This window comes from Gadus macrocephalus, chromosome 8 (genome assembly GCF_031168955.1).
Source record: "Gadus macrocephalus chromosome 8, ASM3116895v1".
NCBI lineage: Eukaryota > Metazoa > Chordata > Actinopteri > Gadiformes > Gadidae > Gadus > Gadus macrocephalus.
In genome coordinates, this window is record NC_082389.1 from 22,574,426 (window position 1) to 22,591,813 (window position 17,388).

At 45.6% G+C, this 17,388-nt stretch overlaps 1 protein-coding gene across 1 annotated transcript in view; it reads left to right on the forward strand.

Annotated features, from left to right (window-relative positions):
- Window positions 1-647: 647 nt before the first annotated feature.
- ephb3a (eph receptor B3a) overlaps window positions 648-17,388 on the forward strand; it is a 55,971-nt gene continuing 39,230 nt past the window's right edge. The window contains exon 1 of the mRNA XM_060059913.1: window positions 648-1,269. Within this exon, the coding sequence (XP_059915896.1) occupies window positions 1,206-1,269 (64 nt within the window). The 5' untranslated portion in view covers window positions 648-1,205. The remainder of the gene's footprint in view (window positions 1,270-17,388) is intronic.

Genomic DNA, 17,388 nt, shown 5'->3' on the forward strand with positions numbered 1-17,388 from the left:
TCCCGTGTGTTCTAGAATATTTACAGAACACGGCTAAAGGCTGTGTGCGGCTCGCCATTGCGATACATCCACTGTAAACAGAGCGCATGGTGGCTGCAAGCTGCTCAGGGCCACACCCCCACCCTCCTCCTTGACACGCCCACCGAAACAGCGCATTTGGGGGAAGCTCAATGTGCGACTGGCTCGGAGTGGCTGTAACTCTGCACCACGGCTGAATTTAGGGAACGTCTTTGAATACTGTGTTAGTTGCCCACTAATACCTATATTAAAGAATACATAAAATAGCATGTCATGGGACCTTTAAGCTGTGCTGCCGTTCGCCTACCAACCCGTCCAAACAAACAGGAGTTCTCCCTCCAAAGACTCAGTGGCCGTAGGGGGCGCCAACCCTCCACTGACGGCCTCATGGATCGACATTCAAAGCCACGCAACCGGAGTTCGTTAAAGAACACAAAACGATGCTTATTTCATCTCGAATAATCCCAGTACCTGCATACCGCTGTTTTTACCCGGAACCCTCTACCCTCTCAGCAGGAGGGATGCTACCTTCACATGTTACAGCGACTATACAGGAGGTCTGGCAGCTGCCTCGGGCTACATGTCTGAAGCCTCCCTCCCACCCCCTCACCCTCCGACTGCGCACGCCCCCCAGTCCCCCCACCCCCTCTTTAGGTCCCGGTCCCAGGATTGCCATTCCGACGCACATTCCTTGAGGAGCAACAGCTACGTGTAGTTGGCCCAGTGGATAAAGGAGATCTGTCGCTGCAAGGCTTTCGGTTCTACTGGGCGAGCCTCAGGAACTTGTCGACAGAAACACCGATCCAGAGAGGGAGAGAGACACCGATCCAGAGCGGGAGAGAGACACCGATCCAGAGCGGGAGAGAGACACCGACCCAGAGCGGGAGAGAGACACCAATCCAGAGAGGGAGAGAAGAGGGCGCGTTGTAGTGCATCGCTTCACGCTCCTTCAAATGACGGAATAGGCTACATGTGAATCAAACACGAACAACTAAAAACGCTAAGTGCAGTGCTGAATCCTTGGATGTGATCTGGAGGATGGCGTGGTGATGAGAAAAGACGGCTCAGTGAGGACATGATACCCGGGGATGTAACACGGCCGGCGGCTGCGGCAGTTCTTGTTTGAGTCTTCGTTGTCCGAAGGATCCAGTCCGCACACCTTTCTCCATGTTGGAAGGTCTGGTTTCATGACAATGGATTACTGTCTCTGGGTGTGCAGCCTGGTGCTGCCGGTGGTGTTGGCGGTTGAAGGTAGGCTGCGTTGTTGTCATCTTTTATTTTCATTGTCTTACTTTTCTCTAGCCCTTGGGTAGGGGCTGTAGGCTGTTCGTAAAGATAAGATATCACCACGTCTCCGATAGTCAATGATTTATCAGATTGGTTCTCTCGCTATAGACAATATCAATTCGAACAATGAATTGCAATTGTCCATTCGTTTACGTATAAATTCAGCCTGAATATTGTGCATTTGGTTCATCTGGGATATTCGAGCCCTCTTTGTAAATTGCCAATTCTGGTCAGGTCAATTAGCTTTGTGCTCTATGACTGTAATCAAAGCACACATGGATCGTGTGTGTGTGTGTGTGTGTGTGTGTGTGTGTGTGTGTGTGTGTGTGTGTGTGTGTGTGTGTGTGTGTGTGTGTGTGTGTGTGTGTGTGTGTGTGTGTGTGTGTGTGTGTGTGTGTGTGTGTGTGTGTTGGTACATGTGTCTGTTGGTGTGTGTGTGTGAGACTGAATGTGTCTGTGTGCGTGTGCGTGTGTTGTTGACACCTCTCTGTTGCTGTTGTAGGATCGCCCTGTTGCTTTTGTCCCTTTCGTTGTCCCCCCTCCTCTCGCCGGAGGGTGCCGTCCGAGATTTGACAAATGCTCCCAAGATCCATCGCTGCTGCTCTAACGTTACTGACACGGTCAATGGTGTGCAATATTCGCGAAAAAAGAAAACGCTAGCCGATTTGTAATATAATTCAAACACGTTATTGGGTTAATGTATCACGGAATATGACGGTTGGTTGCATCCCCAGGCCCAGGGGGAACAGATCGGTCGATATCCGATCATTGGAGCCACGGCGCACATTCAAAACGTGTGTCTCCATAGAAAGGTCATTCTCCCAACGAAGGACTTATGGGCCTGGGTCTTAGCCCGGGAGCCTCGGATCTCCCCGGGGACCTGGCCTATTTGCTACAAGTGCTAGTAGTGTCAGAAACAGACAACCACCGCAAACTACTTCTTTCATTATTACCAACGTTATTACCAGCATCTCCCCAGCTCCTATCAGACGTGTGGTTCAATAGCGTTGTTCGAACATTTCTCAGTATCCAGTCCAATGTCTTCCTCCTCCCCGTGCAGTCTGCCTCCCCTGGACCACGTCCAGCTGAAGCCCTCATCCATTCTGCTGTCAGTAGCTAAATCAATGGCGTGGCCCTCCCCGTCCCGCCGGGTCTGCCCATACCCCGGTCATCAGTCCGTTTCCCACCAAACGACTCGCATTCACTCACGGCAGGGAGGTAAACTGGCATTTGTCCTCTGGGACTAAATACAGTCCCAACAGATTGTCTCAGTGAATTTGAATGCATAGTGAACGGAAGTCTATCTTGTGATCTATCTTGGCATGTGGCTTCAAGTTCACTGCCGAATGGAGGGACTGTTTACACAACACTGACGTGTTTGGGTTATTGTTGAGAGTGGATATTACACTTGGAAATGTCCTGTTTTTGATGTTTAATTTACTCCTGTTTATCTGGAGAGAAAATCTCCCATCAAAAAAGTGAACCCTTTGGTATTGTTGGTTGAAATGCTTTAGGTAGCTGCAAGAGCAGCTATAACCCCGCATTGTATTCATAGAACCAAAACAATTAGTATCCAACCCAAGTGAGTTTTCTTCTATGTGTGACCTTGGGTACACTGCAGCTCTTCTGCTTCTTATATGAACTCACAGAGACAGGTTGGGTGGAGCACTGGACTGGTTTATTAGCTGCAACATGGGACAACACACAACCAGTGTTCACATATATATATATTCAGCCGTAGTCCGTTCGAACACAACGTAAGCTTGGTTGCTTCTGAACTTTCAAACACAAACTTCCGCCGTGGACTTTCAGAATAAAATATAAAATATTGGTTGGAGTCCCAAGTTGAACAGAATTTAACAAATAAAAGAAAGTAATTATTTACACTGTTACATACACCCCCTTTAAATTCAGTTAAACAACAGACAAATCCAGAGCAGTATAACGAGAAAAGAAATAGAAAGAAAGAAAAAAAATTAGGGTTGCTCAATGTGAAGCCAAACCACAGATGCGAACTACAGTCGATACAAAATCCCCCCATAGGGAGTGCAAAAGGATTAGGAGGTACCAAGCCCAATACTTTCCACAGACCAGTAGAAGATGCCATATACACCTTCTGAACATCTCGATCAAGGCAACACACATTGCATACCCAAGGAACAAACAAAATGCAGCCCCTATAAAACTGAAAAAAAAAAAAAAAAAAAAACAAAACTCCTGGTCATCTAGAACTTAAACAGTCCATGGAAAGTGGAGTGGAGAGCCCTTCACTCTGCGGTTGTACAGCCTGGCATGACGTGCTTGCTCGTCAAGGCTGTGTTTTAGAGCAATCCCTGAGGCTTCGCTCAAGTCCTGCTTCAACCGTGAGACAAACTCGCCATGGCTGATCACTTAATCATCTTGAACCACATGCTGGAACATGACGTCAATAGGAAGACGTGGAACCCGACCATACATGAGGTAAAATGGGGCAAAGCCGGTCGTCTCATGCACAGTACAGTTGTAGCAAAAGGTTAGAGTCCGCAGCACCTGAGGCCACCTGGCTTTTGCAGTTGGGGGAAGAGTTCTCAACATATTCCCCAGCGTCCTGTTGAAACGCTCCGTGACACCATTACCCATTGGGTGGTAAGGTGTGGTGTGCGACTTCTTTACTCCTGCCATCTCCAAAAGTTCCTTTAGGAGCCTGCTCTCAAAATTGGCCCCCTGATCCGAATGGATTCTCTTGGGAAAGCCATACACACAGAAGAAATCATCCCACAATCGGCGAGCTACGTGTTTCGCAGTTTGACTCTGACAGGGGAAGGCATGTGCCATTTTGGAGAAGTGGTCGGTTATGACCAAGACATCAACAGTTTTTTTTTCACTCAGTTCAGCTGTCCAAAAGTCAATGCACACCAGCTCCATTGGTTCAGATGTGTGAATGGATTCAAGGGGTGCACGGGCTGCAGGTTCAAGAGTTTTGCCAACAATGCATCGTTCACATCGTCGTACATGATTTACTATGTCTGTTTCCATGCCAGCCCAGAAAAACCTCTCTCTGGCGAGGGAGAGGGTCCGTGCACGGCCCTGATGACCCGCATTGTCATGGAGACCAAGGAGAATTTCATGTTTAAGGCCATCTGGCACAATGAACTGTGACAACTTTTTGTTCAGTCGGTTGTCTTTTCTCACCCTGTACAGAATCCCATTTTGTACTTTTAGCTTTTCCCAATGTCTAAGGAGCTTACTGACGCAGGCAGGTTCAGCTGCAGCCTCACGTCTGGTAGCTTTCCTTTTTCGCTGCACATAGAACAGGACTCTGCTTATTGTTTGGTCCTGTTCCTGCAGGCTCAAAAGCTGGCTCTGAGGGATCACAGTGGAAGGGTCTTCGTCAGGCAACTGTGGCAATGGTAAGTTAGCACTGAGATGACCACAACCACGATGAGCGCTCAGTGCAGCTGACACCTCGTCCGAGCTGATGGAACTTCCCTCAGTCTGAGGATCATGCACATCACTAAGGTCTGATGGCTCTGCCCTTGCACCTTGAACAACCTGACAATTATTCGTCAGCCGAAAAGCATCCTGCACCGTGCCTCTGACAACGCCATTGACTTCGTCCAATAATGCGATATAAGGCTCTTTCAGCAAGCGGTGACCAACGCATGACTGAACAAATGGCTCACGGCTCAAAGCGTCTGCAACAGTGTTCTTATCTCCTGGAACGTACTTCAGATCGAAGTTGAATGCTGCCAGCTTGGCCACCCACCTCTGCTCACATGCATCTAAGCGTGGTTTTGTCAGAATGTAGGACAGGGGGTTGTTATCCGTCCAGGCGGTGAAGTGTTTTGCCTTTAGCCAATGACTGAATTTGTCGCACACGGCCCATTTCAGTGCCAGGAATTCCAGCCTGTGTGCGGGGTAGTTCATTTGAGAACGGGTCAATGTCTTGCTAGCAAAGGCCACAGGCTTAGCAATTGTCTCACCAGGTGCCACTTGAGACAAGACGGCCCCAATGCCATCAAAGGAAGCATCGACAGCAAGGATGAAAGGCTGGTCGAAGTTTGGGTGAGCCAAAGTAACACCATGAGTGAGTTCACTTTTCAGGATTTGGAAAGATTCCTGACATGCAGCAGTCCAGTCACTTGGCGTCATAGCCAATGGGGCAGAGGGTTTTTTCTTGAACTTAGCTCTTTTCTTGGCCTGAGACTGAACTTGACGTCCAGAAATTAGACTGAAAAGAGGTTTGGCTTTTGCAGAGCAGTCAGCAATGAAATGCTGGTAATAAAAAACCATGCCAAGGAAAGACCTTATCTTTTTCCAGGAAGGCGTGACACCATCATTTTCCATCAACTCTGACTCTCCTACATCAGCAATAGTCTTGACCTTGTCAGGGTCTGTTCTCACCCCATCTGCACAGATAATGTGGCCCAGAAACCTAACTGAGCTCTTCAGAAGATGGCATTTCTTGGGAGCCAGCTTAAGTTTGTGAGTTTTTAGACGGGAGAACACCATCTCCAGACGTTCAAGGGCTAGCTGCTCACTGGGGGCAAAGACCATCAGGTCGTCTAAGTAACAGAGCAAGCTGCTGAAGTTTTCATCCCCGAAGATTGATAACATCATCCACATGAAGGTTACGGGACTGTTAGATAGACCTTGGGGCATCCTATTGTACTCATGGAGGCCAAAGGGGGAGGAGAAGGCTGTGTACTTCTTGTGTTCCTCATGAAGTGGTACATTGTAAAATCCGGAAGTCAAGTCCATGGTGGAAAAGAAGACATTTCCTCCAAGTGCAGCAAGAGTATCTGCTTGGTGAGGCAGTGGATGCGCATCTTTCACAGTCTTCGCATTAAGCCATCTGAAATCAGTACAAATGCGCAGACTGCCATCCTTTTTCCACACCAAGACCAGTGGTGAAGCGTACTCACTGTGTGACTTCCGGATAATGCCTCTTTCCTCCATCTCATTCAATGCGGTTCTCAACTTCTCGTACTGTGTTGGTGGAACTCGGCGGTACGGTAGGCGAAACGGCCTCTCGTCCACAAGGTGTATTTTGTGGACGAATTCCGTAGCCTCCCCGCAGTCCATCTTATCCCTTGAGAAGACCGACTCAAACTTCACGACAAGCTCCAAAAGTCGATCTTTCCACTGATCAGACACCTCACAGCCATCTAAATCCAAGTCTTGTAGTCCCAAGTCGTTTAAGACCTCTTTTCTCTGCTGAGGGGACTTTGTCACCACAGAGCCCTGTGAGACATCTTGGATATTGACAGAAACCTTTTCAGGTGAGGGCAGTTCCTCAACTGCGACACATGGGAAGACATCTGCAATCTTGCAGTTTCTCCTCAGAGTCACTGCCTTGCTGCTAGGATTGATCAGTTTTACGGGCACCCACCTGTCACCCCACAGAGGTGTGACAACACGACCAACCAGTACATTTCTGGGCCTTGATCTTGACTGAGTCGGTTCGACAACAACTGTGCTCCCCACTGACAAAGGTGCAGATACAGGCAACTTGCCCCAGACAAGGTGTTCTCACAGAGGTTCAAGTGTAATACTCTGCCTTAACTTTACTGTGCCGATCTTGTCGGGCATGGGCCCCCCCCGCCACTTTTCAGAGTTGGAGAGCAGGGATAAGAACTGGCTACAGTCATCATCTGCCATGTCAACTGGTGCAGCTAGAAGTCTCCAATTGTCTTCAGACTTTTTCATCAAGTGTATCAGCAGTTTGATAGCGTTACTACCAACAATCATGTCGTCTGTCTGTCCAGGGATGACCAGTGTTGGGATGAGCAACTTGAAGCCATAGATAACCACCTCTAAATCATAGACTGCTTTTGGATAAACATGGTGACCTCCAGCGCCAACAACAACAATGTCATCAGCAGGACTACTATTCAAATCAGGGCAGTGTTGCAAGAGACGTGCAGCAGCAGCTTCACTTATAGAACATGACATGGAACCACTATCAATCATGGCTTTCAATTGAGCTCCACCTGCAGCACAAACATCAGTGTAGAACAAGCTGTCAGATTTCTGAAGTCTGTGTGTTGATTGGAAAATTACTGTCTTTCCAGACAGTGCAAAGGAGCAAAGAGATTCGTACAAAGATTCCAAGTCATCACTGTCACAGCTGGGAGACTCACTATCATGATCCACACTGTCCTCCCTGAAGTGCGGACCCACTAGTTTTCCGGCTGCTGACGAGTGTTTGAGGCTGTGTGGCCAGGACAAGCACGACTCGAGTGGTTTGGTGAGTGACACTGAAAACAGAGCCTATGGTCACGGCAGTGAGTGAAGGCGGAGTGAGCGGTGTCACGACAGACAGAACAAGGTACGTCATGTAATCCTTCAATTCTGGGACGCCGTGGGCCAGACTGCCTGGATGGACCCGACTGAACCGGTCTCTGCAAAAGCACCTTCTCCAGCATGCTGATAAGCCGTTCAAGGGTAGCAGAGTCTGTGGCCTGTGACTGTGGCGCGCCCTGCCCCCCAGTAGGTGGTACAGGTGGTGGTGGAGCAGTCTGCTGTATGTTCATTGTTACCCTCTCCCTGGCTACCTTGCTAACAGTGGATGTCAGACCTGAATGATACTCGCATAAGATTTCCTGAACTTCATGAGCAGTCCACTTGTCCATAGTCTTTGAACGAAAGGTCATAGAAAGCTCAGGGGTGGGACAGTTTCTTATGAACATGCGTGTTACCTCAGTGCCAGGACTTTCTAGCGTCTTGCCATGCTCTTTCAGCCGTTCAACAGCAATGTCAACGGCACGGTGCAGCCTGAACCAATAGTCAAATGCCCCCTCTTCTTTCTCAGGCAGAGTGGTATAGAAGTCTGCTAGTGGGAGAGGTGAGCAGGGGGCAGAGTCAAAGTGCTTTCGTAGGAGACCATAGATAGCTTCAGGGTCACGGGTGATGTCTATGTCACTATTTCTAGTACCAACTCGGGCGATGTCTTTAGCTTTACCTCTAAGGTGAACAAGGATCTCTTCAGCTTGTTCCTCAGGTCTCAGATTACTTATCTTAATATAAGTTCGCATGAGATCCTCCCACTCTCTTACAGACACAGAGTCAGAGCTCTCCCCTCTGAAGCATGGGGGATCTTTCAATTTTCTGTGGGATACAAGCTGTATATGAGAGGCGTCAAGCATGTTTGAAGAAGACACGTCAGCGTTGGTTGGCGAAGCGAAAGCATTGGTTAAAGGGGTACTAACAGATGGGCTGAGCTGGGTTATAATGTTCTGTACAACCTTCTGAGTAACATGCTGAATTACATCCCCCATCTGATTGACTATCTCATTGGCAAGGGCCTCAGGGCTTGGGAGAGCAGAACTTGTGCGTTGAGGCTCATGTGAATTACCCACAGGGTGACTTGGGGGAGGGGACACATCCCTACCGATCAAAGGGAACCCTGGTGTACCCTCATTTCTCCCCAGAACAATACCACGCCCGTTCACAGGTGTTCCAAACTGTAAGAACATAGGAGAACCCAACGCTCCTCTCCCCCTGCCAATGGCACGAGGGGCGCCATACCCCTCTTGACTAAAACTCATTGTGAAAAAACAAAAAAACAAAAAGAAAGTTCAATGTCACAAATTAAATCCAACACTCAAAAAAAATGCAATAAAGTAATTACAAAAGAGCACCTGAAAAAATAAATGAACAGAAAAAATCGATATGCTCTTTGACAGCTCAACAGTCCAAATAAAATTTCCACCTGATTACACTCAGAGGAGCAGCAGTAGAAAACGAATCCCCGGATCGCGCTGAAGAAGCCACCGTCCAGCAGGAGATCGACGAGTCACGGCACCAATGTGACCTTGGGTACACTGCAGCTCTTCTGCTTCTTATATGAACTCACAGAGACAGGTTGGGTGGAGCACTGGACTGGTTTATTAGCTGCAACATGGGACAACACACAACCAGTGTTCACATATATATTCAGCCGTAGTCCGTTCGAACACAACGTAAGCTTGGTTGCTTCTGAACTTTCAAACACAAACTTCCGCCGTGGACTTTCAGAATAAAATATAAAATATTGGTTGGAGTCCCAAGTTTAACAGAATTTAACAAATAAAAGAAAGTAATTATTTACACTGTTACATATGCATTATAAGATATAGGTAGATGCCTCAACCCTCATCAGTTGCCTTGGTTGTGACGAGCTCACGGTAGGCTACATGATATTGGCTCCACGATTTGATATTGGGAATAGTTCTAAGCCCTTCCAGGGCGAGGCAAGACCGGTTCGCCCTGGCTGGGTTTATTTTCCCGATATGGACCATTCTAAACATTATTATTACACGGCTACTTGCCAAAATAAAAAAATATCTTCACACGGTTTCTTTTTAGAATTGATTTGATTTTATATTTTGTCAATGTCTCTGGCATCCAAAACTTTGTGCCGCTTTGCTTCATTGCCCTCTTCTATGCTGCTGTCCTCTCTTGGTCTCTTGACAACTCAGCCTTTAACCAAGGTCCAAATTTACCGTATTTCCCAAAATATCAAGAATATTAAATATTAAATGATCGGAAACTCATCCATAGTGGCCTGGTAGTAGGCTTTATTTTTTCATAGTGGCTATTCGTACGGCGACCGTAACTGTACGTCCACACCAGGAGCGACCAAAGCGTCAAAGACGCTTTGGTCGCTCACAAAGTTTCGCTGCGAATTTTTCTGTTCGCTTTGGTCGCTCAAGTCGCTCATGACGTACAATTCAATTATGCAGACGCATTTAAAGGAGCCGTATGCGTTTAGTAGGCCCTACAGACAGCCATATCAAATAGTGAACTCTCCCATACACCTTGGCCATATTGCCGAGACGGTTTTGCTTGTTCGATAAAGTGCTTCGACAACAAGTAGGACAGTGATTCCCCCCAATATAAAAAAAAATCCTCAAATGTAGGCTAATTACAACCGAGAACAAAAAACCCTGCGTGCTGTAGTAGTTGAAATATGTTTCACTGATCTGGATCTGCAAATCATGATCTGCACTCATTCGTCGCATTCAAAACAAATAGACATTAGCGCACATGGCTAATTTGCATACGTGCACAGGACTGGTTGGCTCCGCAAGGCAAATAATGGAACATATCTATCTATCTTGGTCTTTCTGTCTATCTATCTATCAACGCGTGTCTAGTTTTAATGTGATGTATTGTGTGTATGTCCAGTCAGACTTGTTCTGTGTGGTCTTGTAGGCTACTGTCCTGTGTGGGCCGAACCACCTAAATGGATTCCCGACGATTTGTGTCGTTTGGTATTAATAAAGACTTGACTAGGCTATCTATCTAGACTATTTAATTAACAATTATTCACCTCAGGCTCCGTGAATAGTGGGGAATAGAGGGATAAAAGACAAGAGATATATCCCTTGTCATTTATCCCTCGTCTTGTCGATTAGTTTGTTTATGTGACGATTTCAAAAACTTTTTTGGTTTTGTTTAAAGCATGCTACACGAGATTGGTTGGTTAGATTGGTGGCATGTAGAGCAAATTAAAATGAGTCCCGCTTAAATACGAACGTTCTAGATGTAGCCTATAAATACTCCCGCTTATCATCACTTGATATCCAAACCACTATGGCGTTTCGATCTCTGAACTGAAAAAGGGTGGGTTCGTACAACACCGGGTGCCCAGTTACAGCCGCGATTAATACTTTGGTTCCTACCTAAAGGTAGGTAGGAACCAAAGTGCCTGCCGATGTTCCCTGGGATCCACGCAAGCGAAGAGCGTCTACATTCCGATTGGCTGTCAGTGTTTGGCCGCTGAAGCGAATAATAGTCATTTGCATAAAGTTAAAAAGTTTTCAACTTCTTTTTGACGCTCTGGTCGCTCAACTTTGGCCGCTGGTAGCGTTGGTCGCTTTGGTTGCTTTGGTCGCTCTTGCCCATAGAAAGTGAATGACTTCCGGCGATTTGGTCGCTCAATTCGCTTCTGGTGTGGACGGACAGTTACAGCAATTAGGCTATTCGTACGGCGCGCCGTAAAAATACTGCATTAGTCTATTTTCACGGCAGGTTATGGTTATGGTTAGGGTAAGGGTTAGGGTTAGGGTTAGGGTTATTACTATAATTAATTACTATAATTACGGTCGGTCCGGTTAGGGTTAGGGTTAGCGCCGAGCAGACTGACCGTCAAGTGCGGTCACGTGACAAGCTCGGTCGCCGTACGAATAGCCAGTGCCACTGCCTTATTCTTTTCCGATGGGCTTCAGATCAGCTGACTTCGATTATGGCTCGTTTCCACCGATCGCTGTGGTTACGTCCGGTACGATTAGGTGCAGTAGGTGTAGTACAGTTAGGAGCGGTTAGGTGCGACTCAGTTACAGCTCGCGTTTCCACCGCCGACAGTACCATTATGTATGAAGGTAGGCCTATTATTGTAGCAAAAGTCTTTAGCACCTGTAACTACAAATTTTGAATGCCTACACTAAAGTCACAGTCAATTTGACCTTGTATATATTTATTTTGCATGTGTACTCTAAAGTCACAAATATGTAACAGTACATTTGAAGTCGTAAATATTTTTTCTACCATTGTAAACACAAAATAGGGTCTTACGAGTACGCAAGTCTGTGTTACAGGCAGTGTTTCCGCTAGAAGAAATTGGTGCCGGTCATGTGACCGGGAAGGTTTCATTTTACCGGTCAAATTGGGAAAAAAAACGGTCGGATATTGTCCGTGTTTATTGCACTTAAAAAAATTGATAGGCAGGCTATATAAAGAAGAAGAAGTGTGTGATCATATTTTGATTCGCCATGGTTGTTAAATACCGGTGCTCCGCAATGCTTGCCGCCGGCTTTCGCTAGCTTGCCGCCGTTTAGTTCATAAACCTACGGTAGTCTATAGGGAAGCGTGTCTATGTTCCCCGAGTCCTATGTTCCCCTCTTTGTATGAGACTGGGGAACATGGGACCCTTTTTTTACAAAAGGGTCCTATGTTCCCTGCTTTTCCCAAAAAAGGGTCCTATGTTTCCCGATATGTATGCGACCGGGGAACATAGGACCCTTTTTTTAAAAAGGGTTCTATGTTCCCCGGTCTGTTACTTTTTCAACCATTACTGCCAAATTCCGGCCGAGATAACTACCATTGCATGTCTTTACCTTTTGTGGAAGAGGGAGAGACGTCGGAGAACCTGACGCAGTATATTCATACGCCGGTAAACAAACCCAGAGAAGCCCAATCCCTACGAGAGCTCCCCGCGCTACGGCCATCCGGAGGCGCACAGAGCTTTTGGCCGTGATATTATTATACAATTATATTATATAGGCTACTATTATATAAAGTGCTCCGGGAGTCGCAAACGGCAACAATCACTTTCTCCTCCATGCTGCAGTTCACCCCAGACTGCACTGCACTGAGTTGGCCGGTTGAACGCTGATTGGCTGTTACGTTCGACATGTCACTCTGTTGAACGCCGATTGGCTGTCATTACGCGAATGCCGCGTCAAAGTTTAAATATTTTTAAAGATTGATAGATTGCGGGGAACATAGGACCCTACTCCCCTTTTCTGGGAAAAGGGTCCTATGTTCCCCGCTTTTCCCAAAAAGGGTCCTATGCTCCCCGGTATGTATGGCTACAGGGGAACATAGGACCCTTTTTGGGGAAAACCGGGAACATAGGACCTGCTCAATTTTGTTCTGATCAATGGTTGAATCTCCTCGTGACTGAATGTTTGTATACAGCGCGCATGCTGTATGAGGGCAGGGTTGATGCGCTCCACTTTTTTCTGTGGAGAACCAGCGCCTTGAACATTAAGCATAAAACGAAACCGGATCGTTTTCGCCCGTTTCGGCTCCGTGTGGACGGGGCCTTATTTCCAATCGGTCATTCTGACCGGAGACATTTAGAATTTTCGGTCCTCCTCATTTTTTTCCGGTCAAAGACCGGTAATTACCAGACGACGGGAACTCTGGTTACAGGTGCACAAATTATTTTGCTACAATCATTGCAGCGCAGTTGGTGCAAAACACATTTGCATGCCCAAAATGTGTGCATTCGTAAACCAAAATTTTGAACTAATGCATCAGAAGTTGAACATCTGTGAAAAATTTCCTCACAAATAAAATGATATAGAACGCTTCAGCATTTGAATGAGCGGGCACAAGTCCATCGTTACAACTGCTCGAATCTGCTCCTGCAAGTCTCAGCTGTGGGTTTTTTTGCAGGTAGTTTTGCAACACGCCTAGGTGGTACATGTGTAGCAAAAGTGATTTGTGTCCGTATGAGGCAGAGCGTCTGTGGGTGGGACAAAATTGCAGCACTAACCAATGAAAGTCGCCGGCAGGGGGTGCATTTTTCTACACTGGGACCATCCAAGCAAACTCTTACTTTCTGGAGCCTTGAAAGTAGACAAGAGGGCATCCTACACGACGGAGTTGGGTATCTTACATTATGTCAAATTAAATTACTTAGTTCAACCGAATTCCCCCCAAATTATTGCATTAACATACCGCAAGTGTCCTTCAATGTATTTTAATGGTCTCACATTTTGGGCATGTTCTCAGATTATGAAACACGGGTGTGCGAATGTGTTTTGCACCAACTGCGCTGCAATAATTGTAGCAAGAGGATTTGTGCACCTGCAGGTACTAAAGACTTTTGCTACAATAATACCTTCATAATTATGGGCGGGCGGAGTTTAAGCAGGAAGGTCGATAGTTGTGGCAGTTACGTAAACATGGTGACATCATAGCAGCCGGACACAGTGTAGCCTGCTAATAAATTCAATGAAAAAGAATAACGAGACACATTAAACAAAAAGCAACAATGGAGGACGTCCAAGAAGGACGGCAATCTTTTGCGCAACATTTTCTTCAATAAACAAAGCTTCTGCGTAGGGATGGGCACGAGTAGTAAATTCCAAACTCGAGTGATCGAAGGAATTCCTCGAGGATCAATCGAGTACTCGTTAAATCAAATCTATTTTTAGAATGCAACGCATCTGCAGCAGGAATAGGCCTGATGATGAACGGCAATATTACCAACCAAACATGTAGGCCTAATGCTTATTCTCCATCAAAACAGTCAGAGTTATCAGAGTATTCATTATTTATTTTTGCAAACGTTCAAAACACATTTCCCTTACAAAAATAAATATGCGTCTCACAATTTAAATCACGTCGAACCAAGGCCTGTAAGTTTAAAAAAAAACGAAACAAGTAGCCTAACCATTGCAAATAAATGCTGAAAGCTGCAAATAAAACGGCAGCAAATGGACTATGGAAATACTCAGCGTTGTGATCTTCTCTACACGCCCGGGATTACAGCTGCGTCTTGCGGCGGTGAAAATATAGCCGGCGACACACTTTCACTTTCACCGTTGCTGCGGGTCTGCTTTCCCGAACTCACTGTTGTGTTTCAGGAGCATATGTTGCCGCATAGTACTTTCTGGTAGCTCGATTTCGCTTGGCATATTTTACATTTCACCTTATGATCTCCTATTTCTTTAAAGTATTTCAATTCTTCGCTGCGGTTTGCTTTAACCGCCATCTCTTAACTTTTTGAATTCTGGCGTGCCTGCACACGCCACGGAACGCGCCATGGAAATGGATGCATTTAATTTAAGTTTGTGTGTGTATATGCAAACTCGAGTTTGCCTGTCCACCAACCGAGTTCATTTGTAACGAGTAGGACTCGAGTAATCGATTCCTCACGCCCATCCCTACTTCTGCGTTGTCCAGAAATACCTTGCGGGTACTGTGTTTGTTGTTTTTATCCCCCTGTCACACAGAAGCAGGGGTTGAAAACGAAATTATTTTTCAATCGTTCCGCTCCGAACGGAACCGGTATATTTAACGTTTTCGTTCTCCGGTTCGGAACGTAAAATAACGTTTGTTCTTAACGTTCCGGCAGTGTTATTGGGTTATCTATTTTTGTGGTCGATAAAAGGGTGACCAGATGTGTCGCTTTGTGCGGGACAGTCCCGCATTTCCATTACTTTGTACACGTCCCGCAAATTGAGACGTTGTCCCCCATTGTTATCAGGGCTGGCCCGAATTATTTGAATATTCAAATACTTGTTGGGAAAATTAGTATTCAAAGCTTAAATCAGTATTCGGAGCTTCGTTGTTTCACGTATGTGACGTTACCAGAGCGAGGGAGGCAAACTATAAGCGACACCAAGCAGAGAAGCGAGAGTTTATAACAACATTAGCGGAATCTGGGAAGGAAAAAAAATGCTTAGTGAAATGCTAACCTTAGCTTAGTTTGTTTACGTTCGCTGTACAGCGCCGCGCCAATCAACTGTGACTGGCTTGCTGCAGAGCATGAGCGTCTTGCGAATACCCGGTCAATTTAATGGATATAATATGGACACATAAGACAATCAATATTCGGTATTTGTTATGGATTTATTGTACAAATCCCCTGAGAAGATGCACGTTCCAGAATGGATTGAAAAGCTCCCGCAAGGGCTGAGACGGCAGAGGACAGCTGATTTGGAACGGAACAACAGCTGTTCGCTTCCACGGGGAAAAACTAAGTAACTCCAACTGACTTAGGCCTACTAATTAACGTTCAAAAGCTATTAAATCTTCAACAAAATATGCAGATACTGTCAAAATCGGTTCCAGGTAGTGTATAGGGATTATTAATGTTGTTTTTGATGGTGTGTTTTTCTGGAATGAGTATTCGAATATTCGCTCGGAAAAACCAACGAGTATTCGAAGCCTGAAAAATGGCATTCGGGCCAGCCCTAATTGTTATTGACAGTCAGACACTTCCGAGTCGAAAGTCGAAGATCTCCCAGCTTTCTTGCGGCATTTCTCGGAGGCACACCCCCTATTTGTCTTCATCTTTCGGAAATCGGATAGTAGGCCGAGAGCAGTGATGACGCTCTCAAAAAAATGGCTGCGCCTGTGAAGCGTTTTTTTTTTGTTGTATTTGTACCATGTTGGCCATTTTAATGCCAATTTTAAATCGTTTTACACACTTGATTACATTGCTAATTTATTCCGGTCACCAATTTATATTTTGCATGGTCTTGCTGTGCATGCAATACAATGTAAAGTTATGTTGTTTGTTTTCGGACTGGTTTGCTAAAGAGGCTAATGCAGCTAACAATAAAGTTGTTAAGTTGATAATTTACCGGACTACTCGTGGAGTGCTACGGAAGACGTGATCAGAGGCAAAAAAATTACTTTCATCGACTGTGGTCAATTATGTTTAACAACGGACAATTATACAAAAATAATTGTCCGTCAAACTTTGGGAAGGCCCAATCAAGGGAATGGAGCATTCTACAGCATTAAGAAGAGCCGTTTCATAAAACTATCATATCACATTTTGTAAAAAACTTGAATGAATGAATCGTATGACTGAATTTCTTTAAATTTTGTTTTAAAGATACAAAATACGCAAAACAACTTAACATCTTATGAGATTGGTAAAATACTTGTTATAGTAACATGGTCCATCAGACACTGATCATTTTGTTATCAATGGCAAACACATTTTTTGCAGGGAGCCGACGAGAGCAAGGTTTTAAAAATCAACATCCCAAAAGCACTCCTCCCTCCCGGAGTTTCTTTGCCAATTGCCATATAGTACTGTGGTTTGGGAAATTAAAATCCCATTCATTTTCATTATAGAGAATTTGATTAAAAGCCTTTATGTTTTAACCATCCCAATTATACGTACCACCTGCCGTTATATTGTGAATCGATGGTATTTGCTCCTGTAGAAGCCACAAGTGAATCAGGGCAACATCAAATTTTTTAGAAAAACAGGTTTTATTCGCGATGTCATTGAACCACTACACTACCCATAAATCCTGAAGAGTGACACAACGTCTTCGATTGGTGGAGCTCGCTGTTACCAGGAAACGTATACTGCACCCGCGAAAGTGAATGACTGCTAATTAGGGGTGTGAATCACTCCACAGAGAGCGGCTGCTGTTTGATTTCGTAAAAATATATAATAATTACGGTATATTAGAGTAGCTTACATTATAGTATGCAGGCTAAAACTAGCCATTATTTTTTGAGACACCGACGGACACACACGTTGTGGTCATATTGTGAAGAGTTAATCTGAAGAGATGCTCCTGTAGAGGAGGTGCTGTGGAGAGCACTGGCCCTCTCCTGTTAAGAGAAAGCAACACG